Consider the following 19183-nt stretch of genomic DNA (forward strand, 5'->3'; position numbering starts at 1 on the left):
TAATTAAATATATTTTTTTATAATTCTATTTTTTAATTTAGCAAAACTATTTATGTAAAACATTTTCCATTATATATTGTTAGGTATAACAAACACTATGTTTCCTTGCCTTATAACATATTACTTTAACATGGAACACAAATATTTATTTTTGTTGTAGTCATATATATATATATATTTGTTATATGTTGATCATGAACAACAGTGAACACAATTCTGGTGATTAGAGACAGGAGTTCAAAAACAAATTATTTAACCAGACAAAACCCTTACATGGCGACAAAATTGTCAATACTATTCGATGGGGACGACACCCCATATTCGGTATTTTCATGATTTTACCCACATTTTTCAACGGAATTGTCTGAAATTCTACACAAGGAGTTCTTTGTGAGTACTTTACCCCCTCACAGAGAGTTGTCTTTATAGGTCAACGATATCGTATTTCCCCCATATAACGCGACCCCCGGTATTTTGATGATTTTTCGATCGTATTGTCTGAAAATCCACACACGTAGTTCTTTGTGAGCACTTTACCCCTGGAGGGTCCACAATATCGTATATCCCCCATATATTGGCACCTTCTTATATTAAACATTTCAAAGATTTAAAAGAATTTTTAATGGATTTTATTTTTTTGAATTTTTTCTAATTCGTTCCAAATGGTGGAGGGTATTCAAAATTCGGCCCGGCCGAACTTACTGCTTTTTTACTTGTTTTTTTTTTTTAAGTCTTAACAGATTCAGGAGATACGTGGGAAAATTTGAAGGCCGACATTTTCACATACCGAGGAGCTCCGTCTGTGTCGATCAAATTTTCATATTAAAGCCGAATGTTGTTGACGCGAATCGGTTGTAAAGAAGAGCCAGAATGTAAAAGAATAGAAATGTTCGACACTTTTATAGATACCAATACCAATAGATTCTGAGGAAGATTCGTATAGAGGCCTCGAAGGCACCTTCCAAATTCCAGCAGTTCAAGGTGGTAGTTGAATTTGAGCCTGCAGTTATAAAAGCCAACCCGGCTTCTGTTTGAGCCACCGAGGAAGTTAAAAAGTGAGGATTTTTTGTAAAAAAAAGCTCCCAGATTTTTTGTTGTGGATTTTTAGTAAAGTTTCTTTAGCCAGACTTACAATCGTGGATTTTTTATAAAAATATTTTGTGTCAGGTCTACAATTATTGATTTTTATAAAAATAAGTTCTCTCAGATTTGTAATCGTGGTTTTTATAAGAATATTTTCTGTTAGATTTCTAATTGGGGATTTTAATAAAAATAATTTCTTCCAGATTTGTAATCATGGATTTTAATATAAATATTTTTTCGAGATTTGTTTTCGCGGATTTAAAAATTTTTACAGATTCGCGATCGTAATTTTTTCATAAAAATATTTTCAGTCAGACTGTAAATCGGAGATTTTTTAAATATGTTCTGCTTGATTTGTAATCGAAGACGCTAAAAGTCCCTGTAGATAGGGGACCTAAAGGCACCTCTCAAATTTCAGGTGCGTAAATTCGTAGTTGAGTTATAGACAGAAAGGCCAAAGGAGAAGTAAATCGGAGATTTTTTAAATATGTTCTGCTTTATTTGTAATCGAAGACGCTAGAAGTCCCTGTGGATAGGTTCCTCAAAGCATCTCTCAAATACAAGGTGTGCAGATTCGTAGGTGAGTTAAAGACAGAAAGGCCAAATGAGAAGTTACTTCAAGTCACACAGCAGGGGTTTTTTGCCGTTTTCTTTTTTTTTCGCCACTATCGTAGCTAAGGAAGCTGAGGTCTCATAGTAAGGGGTCAGAAAACTCGAAACACCCTAACAAGTGTTATTTTTCTGCGATGAAAAGCATAACCCTCAAAGAAGACGGTCAAACAGGTGTAAATATGATGTAGTCCCCTGAAGGTAACCAGCTTTTGGCGAATTGGTCAACCCGTCGGCCACTTTTCCCCACATACGTATATACGATGTATGTTAGGGAAACGCCACTAAGAATACAATCAATAGTAGCCAGGGATGCTCCTCACTTGAAGAATGGGATTCCTCCTTAGCGAGTTTGACAGCCCAGAGGATTTTCTAAAGGGAATTTGAAAATCTCTCGATTGTTTAAACATCTAGCAACAACCGTACGTTAACTCTCGGATCTTTTCGATTTTTTTCCGGAGGTAGGTATTTGTACCCTGATTTCGAGAAAGTATTTTTCTTGACACTGTTCCCGGATATTAGACCCGGATCTACTAAACCGATATGGATAACATTGGTACTATTTCAAAGCTAATTAGAATACCTAGTGATCACATTATGGCGTTATTTAGAATGGTTCGGGAGTTATACCGATGTTTTATAAAACCCCCAAAAAGTCGAAAAGGGGCCCATTATGGGAGTCCATACCCATAGGAGAAAATCACAAACCCAGGCTGAATACTGGCTCCATAAAAAAAGTTTCAAACTTAGAAAACTTTGATTCGATGTACCGAACAGAATTGTCCGGGTTCAAAGACCCATATCTCTGGATCCAGAAAAAAAAATTATCACACATATTGTAGTATTTTGTCAACTATAATTTGGCCTTTATTTTGTGGCTCAATTTTCGAGTTTTGTGAGATTAAAAAAAAAATACGGGACAAAAAATCGGTCATTTTTATGTAACTTCCAAACCGTTCTAAATAATGCGTGACAACTTATTGAATGGTTATTTTTAGTAGGTTTCAAAACAAACATATATCGATCCATCGATAGATTTTGTAGATCCGGATAAAATCCGGGTCTTTGACACGCACTTTCGGGTCAAATATCAGGGGCCGTCACCCAAAGAAAAAATACTTTCCTGGAATCAGGGTACAAATACTCAAATCTGGATTTTTTTTAAATCCGAGAATTTACCCACGCCGCGAGCAGTTTCTCTGTCGTTTCTTCTAAATTTTAAGACGGATATGTTGCTTATACTAAGATAAAACCAAAAGATCATTTAGTAATAGGTCAAATAGGTTTTTTTCTGGCAGCTGGGCATTCAAAACGTTTGTTTCTATTAGGTGCCAAAAATCCTGAATTCTAAAAAGAAAGATGTTCAGAACATTGGTTTTGAGCTTCAGCTTCTTCTTCTTCTTGTATTAAACAATATTATTCTTCTAATGCCATTTTTTAATACATTCAATTCCTATTTTCTCCACTGTCTCCAATCACCAGAATTGTTTTCATTTGTATTAGTTTTGATACTTTTCACCATCTCTTTATCAAAATAAAAAAAATCTCAAATTCCAACTATGGATCAGAGATGGTAAAAAATAATGTCGGTTATTGTTTCCCTATTGCTCTTTAAGGGTTAGAAAACAAAAATAAAAGGAACACCATAGAACACTTACCGCATCCTGTAATGGAAAGGAACAATTACAACAGTAACACAACACAAATACCACAAAGAATACAAAAAGTATAGGAGAAAGAGAAAAGAAATGAAAAATAAAAAGAAAATTAAAAATAAAATTTTTGAAAAAAATTTAATTCGTTAAGGGGAGGTAAGGAATGTTTAGAGAAAAATTGTTAGTTAGTAAGAAATAAGGTTGTGTGGGGGGTTAAGAGAAAAAAAATTGGATTTCATGTGACCGAGTGTATTAGAAGCCATACAGGAGAAACCAAATTGGGAAGGAGGTGGGGTGATTAAATAAAATCGGGGGGAAAGCGTAGCCAATTTTGTTGATCGAAATAAAAGAAGAAGCCACCGAAAAGAAAAGGAAAAAAAAACGGAAAGAACTTAATTAATACGAAAGCTAATTGCAGTGTAAAGTGTTATAGTTTTATTGCTTTTGGTTTCTTAAGTTTGAAAGCTTTGAGCTTTGAGTAATAAATATTTTTTTTTTTTGGTATATTGTAAAGTGTTTGGTTAATTATTGTTTATGAAAACTTTAAAGGGCATGCAAATAAAATTCTAAGTTTTTAAGATTTTCATATTTTTGATAAACTACATTCTATTTGAAAAATAAATATATTTTTGCTGTATTTGAAATATATCTTTGTATGCTTTCTTATGAAAAAAAAAACTTTGGCAAAATAAGGGTTAGTATTTTTTTTTCTTTTTGGTTTTAGGGGGGAATTTTAGTTTTGCACTACTCTAAAGAAAACTGCTTGCATGAACATACCTTTCGTGATCCCTTTTCCAGTTGACCATCACCGCCACTTGTACTGCCACGGCCGCTGGCATTTCCTCCCGACGAGGGAAATGAGCCGGTGGCAATGTTGGAAAATGGTACAGGTTCGGAAAATTTGATGGTATGCAATAATTGCATCACCACATTCGAGACATTGCGGAATGAGAGTTTTCGACGAGATCCAATGGCGGAACGCACACCCAGGGTGTTGAGCATTAAGGGCTGTAAAACGAATGAAAATAATATTAATATTTTAAAAGTATGTTATTTTAAATAGGTTTATATTTATTTTTTTGGCTTGAGGTCAGGCGATAATTAAAAAAAACAAACAAACAAACTATTTGGTACAAAAAAAAAAAAATAAATAAATAAAATCCGTTTAAAATTCTGTTAAAATCTTAAAAATACCAAATGCCTATACGACGACGTAGACCTGCATAAACAACTTTTGTCATAAGTTATTGCAATATTTAAATGCGAAACTTGAAGAAAAATCTGTTTTTAATGTAGCTAAATTCATCAAAATACCGAATATAGCGGGTACCGTTATATGGGGGCTATACGAAGGCGTGGACCTGCACAGACAATTTTCTGGCATGGGCTGAAGTATCCATTACCAACTTCACATGCGAAATTTGAAACGATTCCGGTAAATAATGCCGCTAAAATCATCAAAATACCGAATATCGGGGGGTACAGTTATATGGGGGCAATATGAATACGTGGACCTACGTAGCTCATTTTTTGACATAAGATGTAGCATACATTACGAACTTCAAGTACCAAATTTGAAACGATTCCGGTAAATAATGTCGCTAAAATCATCAAAATACCGAATATTGGGGGGGGGGTACCTTTACATCGGGTCTATATGAAGACGTAAACCTACATGGCTCATTTTTTGACTTAGGATGTAGCATCCATTACGAACTTCAAATACCAAATTTGAAACGATTCCGGTAAATACTGTCGTTAAAATCATCAAAATACCGAATATGGGGGGGGGGGGTACCGTTATAAGAAGACGTGGACCTGTACAGATAATTTTCTGTTTTAGGTTGTAGTATCCATTACGAACTTCAAATGCCAAATTGAAAACAATTCCGGTGAATAATGTCGCTAAAATACCGAATATCGGGAGGTACCGTTATATGGGGGCTATATGATAACTTGGACCTACATGGCCCATTTACGAACTTAACCTGCCTACTGGCAAAATATACATGTGTGCAAAATTTTAGTCTTCTATCTCAATTTGTTCGAAAGATAGCGTGATTACAACAGACAGACAGACAGAGGGACAGACAGACACACAGACAGACAGACGGACATGGCTATATCGTCTTAGAATTTTACGCTGATCAAGAATATATATTCTTTGTTGGGTCTGACATGAGTATTTCGAGGAGTTACAAACGGAATGACAAAATTAATATACCCTCCATAGTATGGTGGAGGATATAAAAATATTTTTCCGATTTTAGACCATAATTTATGACATAATTAGAGATAATTTATGACCATAATTTATAGCAAAAGGAGAACAAAACGCAAAATATGGTGATCAGCTGTTCTTTAACTCCCGGATCTTTTTAATTTTTTTACGCAAGTTACTACTTTCACCCTGATTCCGGCAAATTTTTTTCGGCGGGGGTTGAAGGACCGACTCCGATATTTGGTTATTTTACCCGAAAGTCTGCGTCCAAGACCCGGATCTACATAACCGATATGGACATATTATGGGGTTATTTATAATGGTTTGGGAGTTATATCGATTTTTTTTATTAAAACCCCACTAAAATAGGAAAAAGGCCCATTGTGGGTGTTCATACCCAGAGGAAAAAAAATCCAAACCAAGGCTAAATGCCTGAATTCATAAAAAAATTAAAATATTTAGAAAACTTTGGTTCGATGTACTGAGCAGAATTGTCCGAGTTCAAAAATCCAAGACAAAAATCCAAAACACGGACCTACTAAACCGATATGAACAATAATGGTACTATTTGAAAGCTAGTGGTCATATCATAGGGTTATTTATAATGGTTCGGAAGTTATATATATATATATTTTATAAAATCCCACAAACATAAAAAAGAGCCCGTTATAGGTGTTCATACCCAGAGGAATAAATCCCAAACCCAGGCTGAATTGCTGAATCCATAAAAAAAAATAAGGAAAGGTCAAAAGTCGGGATGGGCCAACTACATCACTATGCGCATTGAGGGGAGCTACATGTATGGTGGGCAATAACCGAAAAAATCGGATGAAGATGTATATCACAGCTATATAAAAATCTGACCCGATCTCGATAAAATTTGGCAAAGGTATATTCGAGTTGCCTCTGATGTCCGGTATCAAATACCATTGTTCTGGAGTGCATATTACGCATGTGAGGGACTTAAAAAGCCAAGTCGGGAGCTGCAGCTATATCTGAACAAATTTTCACTAAATTTGAAGTATTTGTTACCAGGATGAATTCAGTCGGAATTTCAAAAATTCAGTTCATTGGAGGTGATATTAGACATTTGATGCGCAAAAAACCTGAAATCGGATTAAGACATGTATGGGAGCTATATTCAAATCTGAACCGACCTTGACACAATTTTAAACACCTTTTTTGAGCTGTATCTGATATCTGGTACCAAAGATTATTATTGCGGAGTGCATATTACGAATGTGAGGGACTTAAAACACCAAATCGGATGAAACATATATATGGGAGCTATAGCTATATCCGAACCGATTTCCAAATTTGAATTACTTGTTTCTAGGATGAATCCAGTCGGAATTCCCAAAATTCAGTCTATTTGGGCTGATATTAGACATTTGATGCGCAAAAAGCCTGAAATCGGATAAAGATACATATGGGAGCTATATCCAAATCTGAACCGATCTTGACAAAATTTCAAGGGTTATTGTTTCTTAACCGATTTTCTCCAAATTTGATGCAAGGCTTCCAGGCTTAATTCCGTCGGATGCGCTAAAATTCAGGTCATTTAGACTGGTATTGGCCATTTGGTGCACAATTAACCCGAAATCTCTTGAAGATATATATGGGACTTATATCTAAATTTGAACTGATTCTCACCAATTTCAATAGGGTTCGTCCTTGGAGCAAACTAATAATAATTTTTCTATGAAGATCCTCAAAAGTAACTATGGGTCTATCACGCTTCCTTCTCCATGTTATAAACAAATGCGCAAAGACATAATACCCTTTCCCCTAAGTGGTGTAGGGTATAAAAATAGAATTGTCCGAATTCAAAGACCAATTTCTCTGGATCCAGGAAAAAATCAGATAATTTGACATTTATTGTGTGGCCTCCCATAATGGGTAAATTTTCAACTTTTGCGAGATTCTATAAAAGACATGGTTTCAAAAATCTAAATTTTTTATATAACTTCCGAACCATTTTAAATAACGAGTGACCACTAGTTGCATAGTTATGATAATAAGATTACAAATGATAGCTATATTGACTATCGATCGATTTAGTAGATCCAGGTATAAACCGGGTCTATGACGTCCACTTTCGAGTCAAATATTAGGTATCCGAGACCGTTCCTTTAAAAAAAAAAAACACAAATTTCCGGAATAATGATGACTTAATTATGCTCGAAATATCGAAAAACAAAATATCAAAAATAAAAACGAAGTTTGTCTTTTAATTCCGACCTTACCTCGAGCCAAAAAAATAAGTATAAAGAAGTTACAAAAAAGTTCAAAGGTCAGCAATTATTGTCAAATAATATTATTTAAAACATATATTATATATACCTTGCGCCTGTGTGGTGGTGGTACAATAAAATATGTATCCACACCATGATCTCTCAAATATGAAGATCGTTGATCCCCGTGACCAGCCTCGACTTCATATTCACCCGACAAAGCATCTAGCGTGGCCCGGGTAACATGTACCCTACCCGGCTCACCACCCGATTCCATGTGATTGGCCAATGTTACATCATTGGACCACACGTCAAATTGCCATTTTCTCAGACCCAAGACACCGCACAAAACACGGCCGGTATGGATGCCAACGCGCATATTTAACATGACATCGGTGGCCTCAACAACAGAACTATAGGAAAAAAAAAAACAATTTATTTCAAAAAATATTTCCTCAAAAAAAAAAAAAAAAATCGATTTAATCCAGCTGGAGGTAAATTTATGTTAATTATTTATTATCCTTTGTAGAACGGTTTTCCGATGATATAATTCATAAAATTGAGAAATCTTGAAAAAATAATAATTAACAAAAATTCACCGCGAGCTCAATACAATCGAATTATTTTTAATAGCAGTAATATTTTTCCAAAAATGCTCAAAAACTTACGCTATAGCATCTATCATATCTAAACCCATTTCTACTGTACATTTGGCATGATCCTTTCGCGGTTCCGGCAGACCCGAAACGCAATAATAACAATCTCCCAAAATTTTAATGCGCAAACAATGGTTGTCCTGCAACGAAACGCATTTTATTAGGAATTGTGGCAACCTTGGGAAGAAGTAGGAATACTTACATGCGCCAACTGATCAAATCTTCCAAAAAGTTCATTTAACAGTCTTACCAATTCCTGTGCACTACACTGTGATGATAGCACCGTAAATCCAACAATATCGGCAAATAAAATGCTGAAAATAAAGAAAATGTAAGGAACAAGGTTTAAAAGGGGTTTATGTAGTTTTTGAACATATTTAATATAATGTTAGAATAGAATCCGTTCCTGAGCATTAAGAGGTAAAATGCAGACGTCGCACAGTTCAGTGAGATCTTCAAAACCGGTGACTAATGCAGAGAAGCATTCTATCGCTTTGATTGACCAGTGTTTTTAGTATCAACAAGTAAAAAAACATTAAGTTCGGCCGGGCCAAACTTTTAATACCCTCCACCTTAGGGTAAAGTAAACATTAGAAGAAATGTGGCAAAAACCATTAAAATGTCGAATATCGTCAGGTACCGTTATATTGGGGCTAAACCAAATCGTGGACCTACACATACAATGTTTCGCCAAAGGAGCTAGAACCGATTATGACCTACAAATACCAATTTTCAGACAAATCCGTGAAAAAATGTGGCAAAAATCATCAAATTTCCGAATATCGGCAGGTATCGTTATATTGGGGCTTTACCAAAACGTGGACCTATAATTACAATGACTCGCCACACGAACTAGGACCCATTATGATCTACAACTACCAATTTTCAGAGAAATTCTTGAAAAAATTTGTCAAAAATCATCAAAATACCGAATGTTGGGAGGTACCGTTATATAGGGGCTATACCAAATCATTGACCTATTATTACAAAGACTCGCCACACGAACTAGGACCCATTATGATCTACAACTACCAATTTTCAGATAAATTCCTGGAAAAATGTGGCAAAAACCTTCAAAATACCGAATATCGGGAGGTACCGTTATATGGGGGCTATACCAGAACGGGGGCCTATACATGCAATGTTTCGCCACCGGAGCTAGAACCCATTATGACCAACGAATACCAATTTATAGACAAATCCGTGAAAAAAGGTGGCAAAAAAAATAAAATACCGAATATCGGGAGGTACCTTTATATGGGGGCTGTACCAAAACGTGAACCCATACATGCAATGTTTTGCCACACGCACAGGAACCCGTTATGACCTACAAATACCAATTTTCAGACAAATCCGTGAAAAAATGTGGGACAAATCATCAAAATACTGAATATCGGGAGGTACCGTTATATGTGGAATATACCAGAACGTGGACCGATATGTCTCATTTTCTCAATACCAACCATCCTAGACACAATAAAAATTGCTCTGCTAAATTTTGGCGCTCTACGTCAAATAATGTGGGCTGTATCGTGATTTCAACAGACAGACAGACAGACAGACAGACAGACAGACGGACATCGTTAAATCGACTTAGAATTTTATGCTGATTATGAATATATATACCTTATGGGGTCTACGACGAATATTTAAGGATGTTACAAACGGAATGACAAAGTTAATATACCCTCCTTTCCAAGGTGGAGGGTATAAAAATGAGACATATCGGTCCACGTTTTGGTATGGCCCACATACATCGTTACTCCCTGTTTTTCGGTATTTTGAATGTTTAAGCCCATTATTATTTTAAGCTATTATTTACTTGACATTTTTAGTTCTGAGCTGCCAGAATTTGTCACTGCTAAATTTTGTGATGATAGTGGTACTTCCCATATCCGAACTCGGTCTAAGTTTGACAATAATATTACCATGCATCAAGTTTGAATCAAATCGGGTACTCGCTTCGAGAGTTATCGTGCGCACCCGCCAGCTTGATAGACAGACAGACGGACGGACGGATATCGCTAGGTCGATCCCAAATGTCCTGAAACGGATTTGTTCCAAAGAGACCTATGGTCTAAACGGTTATTTCGATGAGACACGTTTGACCGTATCAAATTTTATATACCCTCCATATGGCTATGGCTCAGTGTATAAAAAAAGTTGGAGTTGGAGCCGTTAGGGTGCCATACCAAAATGGGAACCTGAATAGACGGTTTTTATACCTTTCACCACGGCATGGATGGTATATTAAATTTGTCATTCCATTTGTAACACCTCGAAATATACATTTTAGACCCCAATTCTATGTCGATTTAGCGATGTCCGTCCGTCTATCAGTCTGTGGAAATCAGTCTAGCTTCCGAACGAAATGAAGTAGGTTGATAAAATTTTACTCAAATGTGTATTATATTTGCAGGACTTTTGGTATTGAAAATGGGCAATGTAGGTCCACGTTTTCATATAGCCCTCATATAATGATATCTCTTGATATTCGGCATTTTGATGGTTTTGGCGACATTATTCACCGAAATCGTTTCAAATTTGGTATTTGAAGTTCGTAACGGATACTATAGCCTGAGACAGAAAATTGTGTGTGCAGGTGTACGTGTTCATATAGCCCCCATATAACTGTACCTCTCCATATTCAGTACTTTGATAATATTATGACAGAAAATTTTCGTTTATGTCAATATTATTTGATTCAATATACATTCTTCTAATCTCTAAAAAATAAACAGATCAACATATCTGAGTTTTTTTTTTGATCACCTCATATCGCCAACTCAATGAACGAAAAAAAGTTCCATAATTTGAATTTAATCGCTGAATTATTTTTATAAAATATATACTAGAAATAAAATTGGAACGAATACCAATTTGATTGTATCATTTCTACGAAAAGCAATCTTAAAAACAGACATTTAAAACTATTTACGACAATTGAATTTTGGCATGTTTATCATTGAGCTATTTGTTTGTATATACGTGCAAAGGTGTGTCACAATGTTCGTATTCGTCGGTCGAAAACAGAAATTTATTTTTTTTCTGATTGATACATTTCATTTGTTTAATTTAAATGGAATCTATTTTCGTAGAAATTGTGAGAAAAAAACAAAAAAAAAAAACAACAAAAATATTTTCTTTGCAGTCAAAATTTCCATCAATACGAAATGATCTTTTACGTGATCGGTCTCAACTTGGAATTTTGGGTGAATTTGATTTTTGATATTTTTTTGATGCCCCTCCAGTTCTGACCTCGACTGATGTCATACTGTTTGCGAAAACTATGTAGTATTTTAGAATTAAAGAAAAATAAACATTTCAAATTGATATTTATGTTATTAAAAGATTGTTGAAATTTGTTTCAAAATAAATGTTTTGTATCTCGATGCCATTTAAATTATGTCTAACATACTAGGCGATATGAAAACAAATTACTTTGAGAATTTCATATTTGAGTTTAAATTGATGAAATGATTTGAAATTCTATGTTACCAACGTACCTCGTACTGCGTATGAATGCCGCACAGTTGGCTAAAACATAAATACTCATACGTCTAGGTGATCAGTGGAGAATTTATGGCTTTTGAATAGCTATCAAAACAAAAGCAGGTGATGGATTAGTGTTGCTTTTCGAGAGCCAATTCACGCATGTGATTTGATTAATAACATAGATGGCCCGTCGGAAATTATGACGTATCTGACATACATTTCCGACGTATATTACATACGTCGGAAAAGTCGTAAACCTACCCGATAAAACAAGGTTTTTGACAAAAATAGGAACGAAATAAAAAACACATTTGTCTCTTAAAGTCCAATTCAGTTTTTCTTTAAAATATTTGTTTTATTAAACAGATAATATAAAAACATAACAAACTTAAATAATTCATTTAAATTACATTTAAAATCAAAGGCCTCTAAGCAGGTACATACTGTTATTACAAATTATTTTGTAATTTGTTTCGTTTAATTTTCGTTTTCGCTGGAATCAGTATCCTCTATATACTGCGAGACGTCTTTTGTTTCATTTATTCTTAAAGAAAAATAAACTTCTAACAATTTCTTAGAACGTTCTGAGTCTAATCTGTTCCTCAAATCGGTATGAACATGTGTCCAATTTGAAAAAATACCCTCCAGCTGAGCTGTTGAAGCTGGTATCATGAGCAATTTTTGTGCAAATGTCGCTAATGATTTGTGTCTATTTGCAGCCAATTCCCAGAATAGCCCAGGTTTGGATGTTTTTTCCAAAAGTAAGGCAAAAAATCCTGCCGCATTTTTGTATTCTGAAAATGATTGTAATCCATGTTCATCAAGATTTTCCAGTAAAAAGTCTTCAACTTTTTGCATTTGCTCTGGGTTCAGCCTTCCACCCTTATATAGCGGATGCAAAACATTTGCTGCCAGGTTATATTTATTAAAGACTTTACTGATTCTACATCTTTCTGCCGCCACTTCATATAATTCTGGTTTTGCCGTAGTAAGCAATTTTATCCATTCTTCTGTTGCATCAGCTATAGAATACTCAGACTTTTGACAGTTTTTTATAAGTAAAGCTACAGGATTCAAAAGATCAAATAGTTCCTTAACGGATTGAATAAAGTCCTCCTTATAGAGCAGCTCACTTATATAGGATTTGACCGGTGCCCGGACATAGCCCCCAGAGACATAACCCCCCTTTTTTTTGGGGGGCTTAAGTCCGTTTCATAGCGCGGACATAATCCCCAATTTGACTGGGGAATATGTCCGACGTATGGGACGGACTTAATCCCCAAAAAATATACGGACATAAGCCCCATAATTTTGGGGGTTAAGTCCGCGCTGAAAAACGGACATAACCCCCAAAATTTGTTTTTTTCAATATTTCACAAAATATTAGTTTATTCATAATTTAACAATTTACCGTTATAATTCTGCATGAAAGAACTAGATTTCGAGTATTATTTACGTTTTTTATCACAATTATTTAGTCGTTGACGAGATAACATGAATACAGAAATGGACTTTGAATACATTACGGGTGCGCGTAAAGGTAGCGTTTTAGTGTATTTAAAAAACGAAAAGCAGATTTTTGCGTTCAAATCTAAGTATTTTAATAAAAAGACAAGTGAAAATATTAAAAGATATGAATGCTATCAAAGTAAGTGTAAAGCTTCAATCTTAATCTCTGAAGTAAATGGAAAATGCACTGTGCGAACTGGCAAAGAAGTTCATCTGGAACACGGAGATCAGGAGGAACATAAAAAACAACTTGTTTTAAAAAATAAAATCAAAACTGAAGTTGCTCAACCATCTTTGCAAGCTAACAGAGTTAGAGAGGTATTCAATAATGTATGCCAGAACAACGATACTGCAAAATCGCTGGTTTTTAGTAAAATGCAGCGCCACTTACGTAGGATTAAGTGTGAAAAAATGCCAAGGGTACCTCAAAGCCCACAAGACTTCATAAAATTATTTAAAAATCCTACCATACTTAATGAATTCGGAATGTGTGCGAGTAATAATAAAGAAAAATTTTATCAAACAACTGTGACAGAAGACGATTTTTCATACACGCTCTTTTTGTCAATTCCTATGACGAAATTGATAAATGATAATATTAACTGCGATGATCGACATTACTTAATGGATGCAACATTTGCGGTAGTTCCAGCATGCGGATACAAACAGCTACTAATAATACATATTGCCCAGGATAGACACGTAAGTAAAGTGTATAAACAAAAGCTAAGTGAATAATTTTTACAATTTAAGAATGTAGATATGTTATGAAAAATTCTCATAACAATAATTTTAACAGTTTTCCTATGAAAAATTATTCATAAAAAATCGCGCGATTTTTTATGAAAAATTTTTCGCCTGCGGCGCTTCGTTTACAATTTTAAAATGCAGATATGTTATGAAAAAATTTTCATAACAATAATTTTAACAGTTTTCCTATGAAAAAATTTCGATGCGGCGCCGTCGTTTTGTTTACTTATAGCAACAATTATAAATTTGAAATTGGAACGTATAAATATATTGTATTATTATTTAAATATTTACAGACTTTCCCTTTTGCTTTTGTTCTTATGTCAAATAAGAAACAAAAAGCATATGAACACGTGCTGCAATATATTGATTCAAATATTTTCAAATTTGATGCCAAAAGCTTTACTACCGATTTCGAGAAATCTATGAGGAATGCCATCCTTTCTGTTTTTCCACATACAAAAATTAAGGGCTGTTGGTTTCATTTTTGTCAAGCTGTAAGAAGAAAGGCTTCTAAAATAAAACAACTCTCAAGATTTATGCAAACATCAACAGAGGCAAAGCGAATTTTTAAAAAAATTCTCGTTTTGCCACTTCTGAAAGATGTTGTAATTGAAGAAGCCTTTAATATTTGTAAAATGGAAGCATATGCTAACCCCTTGTTTGCTACAGCAAATGAAAATGTATTTGAACCTCTTTTTAAATATTTTGAGGTACAGTGGTTAAAAAAGGTATATTAAAAAATAAATAAAATAATTCCATAAACATTAATATACAACATTTTATTTTGATAGGAAACTCCCAAAAATATGTCCCTTTACAAGGAGCATATTAGAACGACAAGTGCATTAGAAGGGTATAATAGCTACTTATCGACGCGAATTCCAACACATGGAAACTTCTGGGAGTTTTTCAAAGTTTTGAAACATGATGAGAGTCGACAGTTTAATGAATTATCGCAAACCCTGGATGGATTTTATGAAGTTTTTGAAAGGCCAAAAAAGAGGAATAGGGACCGACATGATTTAATAAATGAATTAGTTTCGAAGTATGATTTGGGCGAAATTACTCTTAAAATTTTTTTACAAAGTATGACAAATAAAAGCAACAACATAATGCGTGATAACGAAAATATTTCCATTAACTTGGACTCGGAAGCATCAGAATCCGAAGAAGAGGACGAAAAAATTGCAGATGGACTTTTGTGTGAAGTTTGCTTTACAAATAAAAAGAACATAATTCTAAAACCATGCAAACATGGAAAAATTTGTCGGGCATGTTTTGATGAAATTAATAAAAGAAATCTTAATAACGACACACTCACATTATGTCCATTTTGTAAACAAGTAGTTGGTCATGTGGAAGAGTTCTATATTTAACAAAATTATATATAAATTTATTATCTAATGAAATCTAGTTTTTGTTACATTAAAATATTCATTTTTTGTTGAAAAATAATAAAATTATTTACATTCTCTTACCTTTCTATAACGTTTAATGTTAAAAATAAAATCGGTCATAACCCCCATTGGGGATTATGTCCGCCAACTACGTCGGACATAGCCCCCAGTCAAATTGGGGGTTATGTCCGCGCTATGAAACGGACTTAAGCCCCAAAAAAAAAATGGGGGTTATGTCTCTGGGGGTTATGTCACGGCACCGATTTGACCAAGGGTTTTCCATCAGTGTTAGTTTCTGCAGATATTTGCTTCATTTTGGAAATGTTGTTTATCAACCAAAAAAGTCCATCACGCTCACTGCACCATCTTGTTGCACATGCTAACTTCGCTTTGGTTCCTCCAAGCATTGACAACTTTCTTTCAATATGTACTTTTTTAAATTCATTAAGAATTTTATGTACTTTTCCAAGTATTGAAGAGTTTTCAGTAACTTCGTCCTCCAACATACCGAATACATCATCGTTTTGTTGAGACTGTAGCCGCGTAGATCGCCTCTGGCTATTCCCAGTCGCACAAAGATAATTTAACTCGAAACGAATACCAAAATTCTTGATGATATCTTTGGATAGCAAATTGCCGATGTGGGCATTACACGTTGTATGAATCAGCCCAACATTCCGGCCCATTGATACCATATTGGCAGCATTATCTGTGACTACAGCGAAAACTTCAACTTTGTATCGATCTTTGGCTAAACTGGCAGCTTTCTTCACCATTTCAGTGAGATTTTCTGAAGTTTCTCTCATGTATGAAAAGTCGTAAGATTCCAAAAAAATTCTGTGATCACAGTTGTGCAGTAATGCTGCGACATTTTTTGTGTTTGATGCTGAATTTTTCCATCCGTCAATAAGAAGTACGGAATATGTACCTTCTTTTAAAAATTTCGCATTCAAATCGATTTGCTCCTTATGCACTGCATCCAATAGTGGTCCAGCTATCCTTTTTCTGCTTGGTGGTTTGTACGATGGTTGCATTCCTTTGCAAAAATCTTTGAAGAATTGATTACCTGCTGCAACAAAAGGAATGTTACAAGCGAAAAAAAATCTGGCAGTACGAATGTCGAGTTGAGCTTTGTCTTTCTTGTTGATTTTACGAAAAAAATCCTTAATAGTAGTTTGAGTATTTGATGTCTGTGTACATGACAACTGAAAGTAATAGTGATATTTTAATACATGTAAATTGAAAACGAATTCATGCTTACATTTTTTTGGGATATACCCGCTTCAAGTAAATCACTTCCGTTGTCCTCGTCAATCTGTTCAACATTGCATTTTTTCCTAAAAATCCAAAAACGCATTTATAAATAATCGTTGTGTTAATATTAATATTGAGTACTTACCGATGTGACTGCATTCTGTTAATAGCCGTGTTGCGGATTAATTGCTTGCACCTATTGCACTGGGCAATAGCTTTTCCTCGTTCACTTATTTTTGTATATCCGTACCAATATGGATGAAGGGGCCTACCACCGGTTGCTCCAGAACTTTGTCCAAACCCCTCTGGTTGTTGTTCATCACTCGGACTTTTTAACATTTTTAAATATATAAAATTTTTGTAATTGTTGAAAAGTAGTTTTATCTCCCGCTCAAACTAATTTGTTTTTGGCGTTTTTTGGTTGACATATGTCAGTTCAATTTGTCAACATGCACAAATGCAATGAAAAACACATCAAGCAGTATACGCGACATTTTATAGAGGGCGTGCTATGTATTTTGTATATTTTATGATTCCTTTAATTAAATTTAAATGTTTTATATAAAAAACATCAAGATCACAAAAAGTAGATTTTATAAAAGTCTAAATTTTGAGAATCTTACATGTGTTCATATTATATAAGTTGTGATTATATAGTATCGTGGGTACTATCAGCAATATACATTTGAAATTTGTTTCATACAAATTCAAAGTTTTCCAATTATTTTAAATAAATTATTTTTAACAAAGTAAATTATGTATAAAAACTTACTGAATCGTTTTAGTAACAAGAGCTTGAGAAATTGACCATAATAATGATTATAACACAGCATTTTTCAGGTTTATGACGTTAAATACATTTCATACTTTTTATACAGCTTTATGACGTTTTCGACGTTTACAACTTTGTTACAGTCGAAAACCTAAAATTTTCCCATTCGGACCATCTCTGATTAATAATGGAAATAAGGGGGCAAAATTCATCAAATACATTCATCAAAAAAACATTGATAATTTATTCAAAGAGTGCCATAACTGAATTGAAGTGGAATTAAAAAAAGAACGGATTTTAGAGTTTCTGTTAAAAAACAACATCTTATATTTTAAATATGATAATTCGTGATTATATAAAGTATTGCCAGTCTCTATTCTAAATATATGAAAATTATATAATTTCGGTAACATTCAATTACATTTATTTATATCGGAGTCGAGATCCACAAAATGGAAACGTACGTCCCGAAATTCAGTCCATTTGGGCTGATATTAGCCATTATTTGTACCATAAACCTGAAATCGGATTAGAGATATATATGTGGGAGTTATAGCCAAATCTTCGATAAAATTTGACAAAGGTATTTCTGAGCTCTATAAAATATCTGCTACCAAATATCATTGACTTCGAATGCATATTACTAATGTTAGGGACTTAAACAACAAATCGGATGAAATATATATATGGGAGCTATAGCTATATCTGAACCAATTTTTTCCAAATTCGATGTATTTGCTTCTAAGCTGAATTTGGTTGCATGTGCCAAAATTCAGGTCACTTGGACTTATATTGGCCATTTGGTGCACAAATAACTTTAACGATATATAGCAGTTAGATCTATACCTGATCCGAATATCACAAATTTCAGTAGGGCTCATCCTTAAGTCAAACAAATATTGTTCGGAAAATTTCATCTCAATCGGATAATAAATGCGACCTGCATTTTGTTTACAAGAAATCGACCCTTACCACTATGTCGTGTAGGGTATAAATATCAGTCGGGTTTGCCGACACATGTATACCCCCAGCCAAAGTTCGATTATTTAAATATATTTTGACTTCTGCTATGATTATTCAAATTGTTGATCCTCAATGGAGTTGGTTCCGCAGGAATAGGCCAATGCTGTCCATTTCATATCGGACCTAACTAAATATTATATAAATATCTCGATGTGCCAGGTTTGGACTATATTGACTACTTCCTTCACTTTGTATGAGAAATTTGATAATTTTTAGAAAATATTAAAATGTCCGCGAGGTACCAGATATAGTCGATAGAAGTATTCCATTTTCATACTTCGTCTAATACAGGCAAAAATATTGGTATAGGCAAAATTACAAAAAAATCGAACATTTATTTCCAATTCTAGGCGAAATCATAAATTCCATATTCATCTCGGCTTTCTGGTTGAGAGATATATTTAGATATAGCAAGTTAAAAGAATCGCTGACTTTTTTCGCAAGGTATGACAGATAAATATATTGAAAATTGTGACCCTTTGTAAGTGAGATGCCAGAAGGGCTTCGCAGATATATAACATC

General features: G+C 34.2%; 2 protein-coding genes across 6 annotated transcripts in view; one reads left to right on the forward strand and one right to left on the reverse strand.

Moving 5' to 3' along the window:
* The window catches only part of LOC101890662 (Ca(2+)/calmodulin-responsive adenylate cyclase), a 320493-nt gene that overhangs the window by 37355 nt on the left and 263955 nt on the right, over positions 1–19183 (reverse strand). For all 5 annotated transcript variants that reach the window (XM_059119134.1, XM_059119137.1, XM_059119133.1 and 2 more), the window contains exons 8-11: positions 8661–8772; positions 8471–8598; positions 7912–8215; positions 4125–4355 (exon numbers count right to left, since the gene is read on the reverse strand). In XM_059119134.1, coding sequence (XP_058975117.1) covers positions 4125–4355; positions 7912–8215; positions 8471–8598; positions 8661–8772 — 775 coding nt within the window. The remainder of the gene's footprint in view (positions 1–4124; positions 4356–7911; positions 8216–8470; positions 8599–8660; positions 8773–19183) is intronic.
* Positions 13123–15571, forward strand: LOC131801085 (uncharacterized). The gene is made up of 2 exons (XM_059119138.1): positions 13123–14164; positions 14509–15571. The coding sequence occupies exons 1-2, from the start codon at positions 13448–13450 to the stop codon at positions 14950–14952; spliced, it is 1161 nt and encodes a 386-aa protein (XP_058975121.1). The 5' UTR covers positions 13123–13447; the 3' UTR covers positions 14953–15571.

The sequence above is a fragment of the Musca domestica genome, unplaced genomic scaffold (genome assembly GCF_030504385.1).
Source record: "Musca domestica strain aabys unplaced genomic scaffold, Musca_domestica.polishedcontigs.V.1.1 14, whole genome shotgun sequence".
Lineage (NCBI taxonomy): Eukaryota > Metazoa > Arthropoda > Insecta > Diptera > Muscidae > Musca > Musca domestica.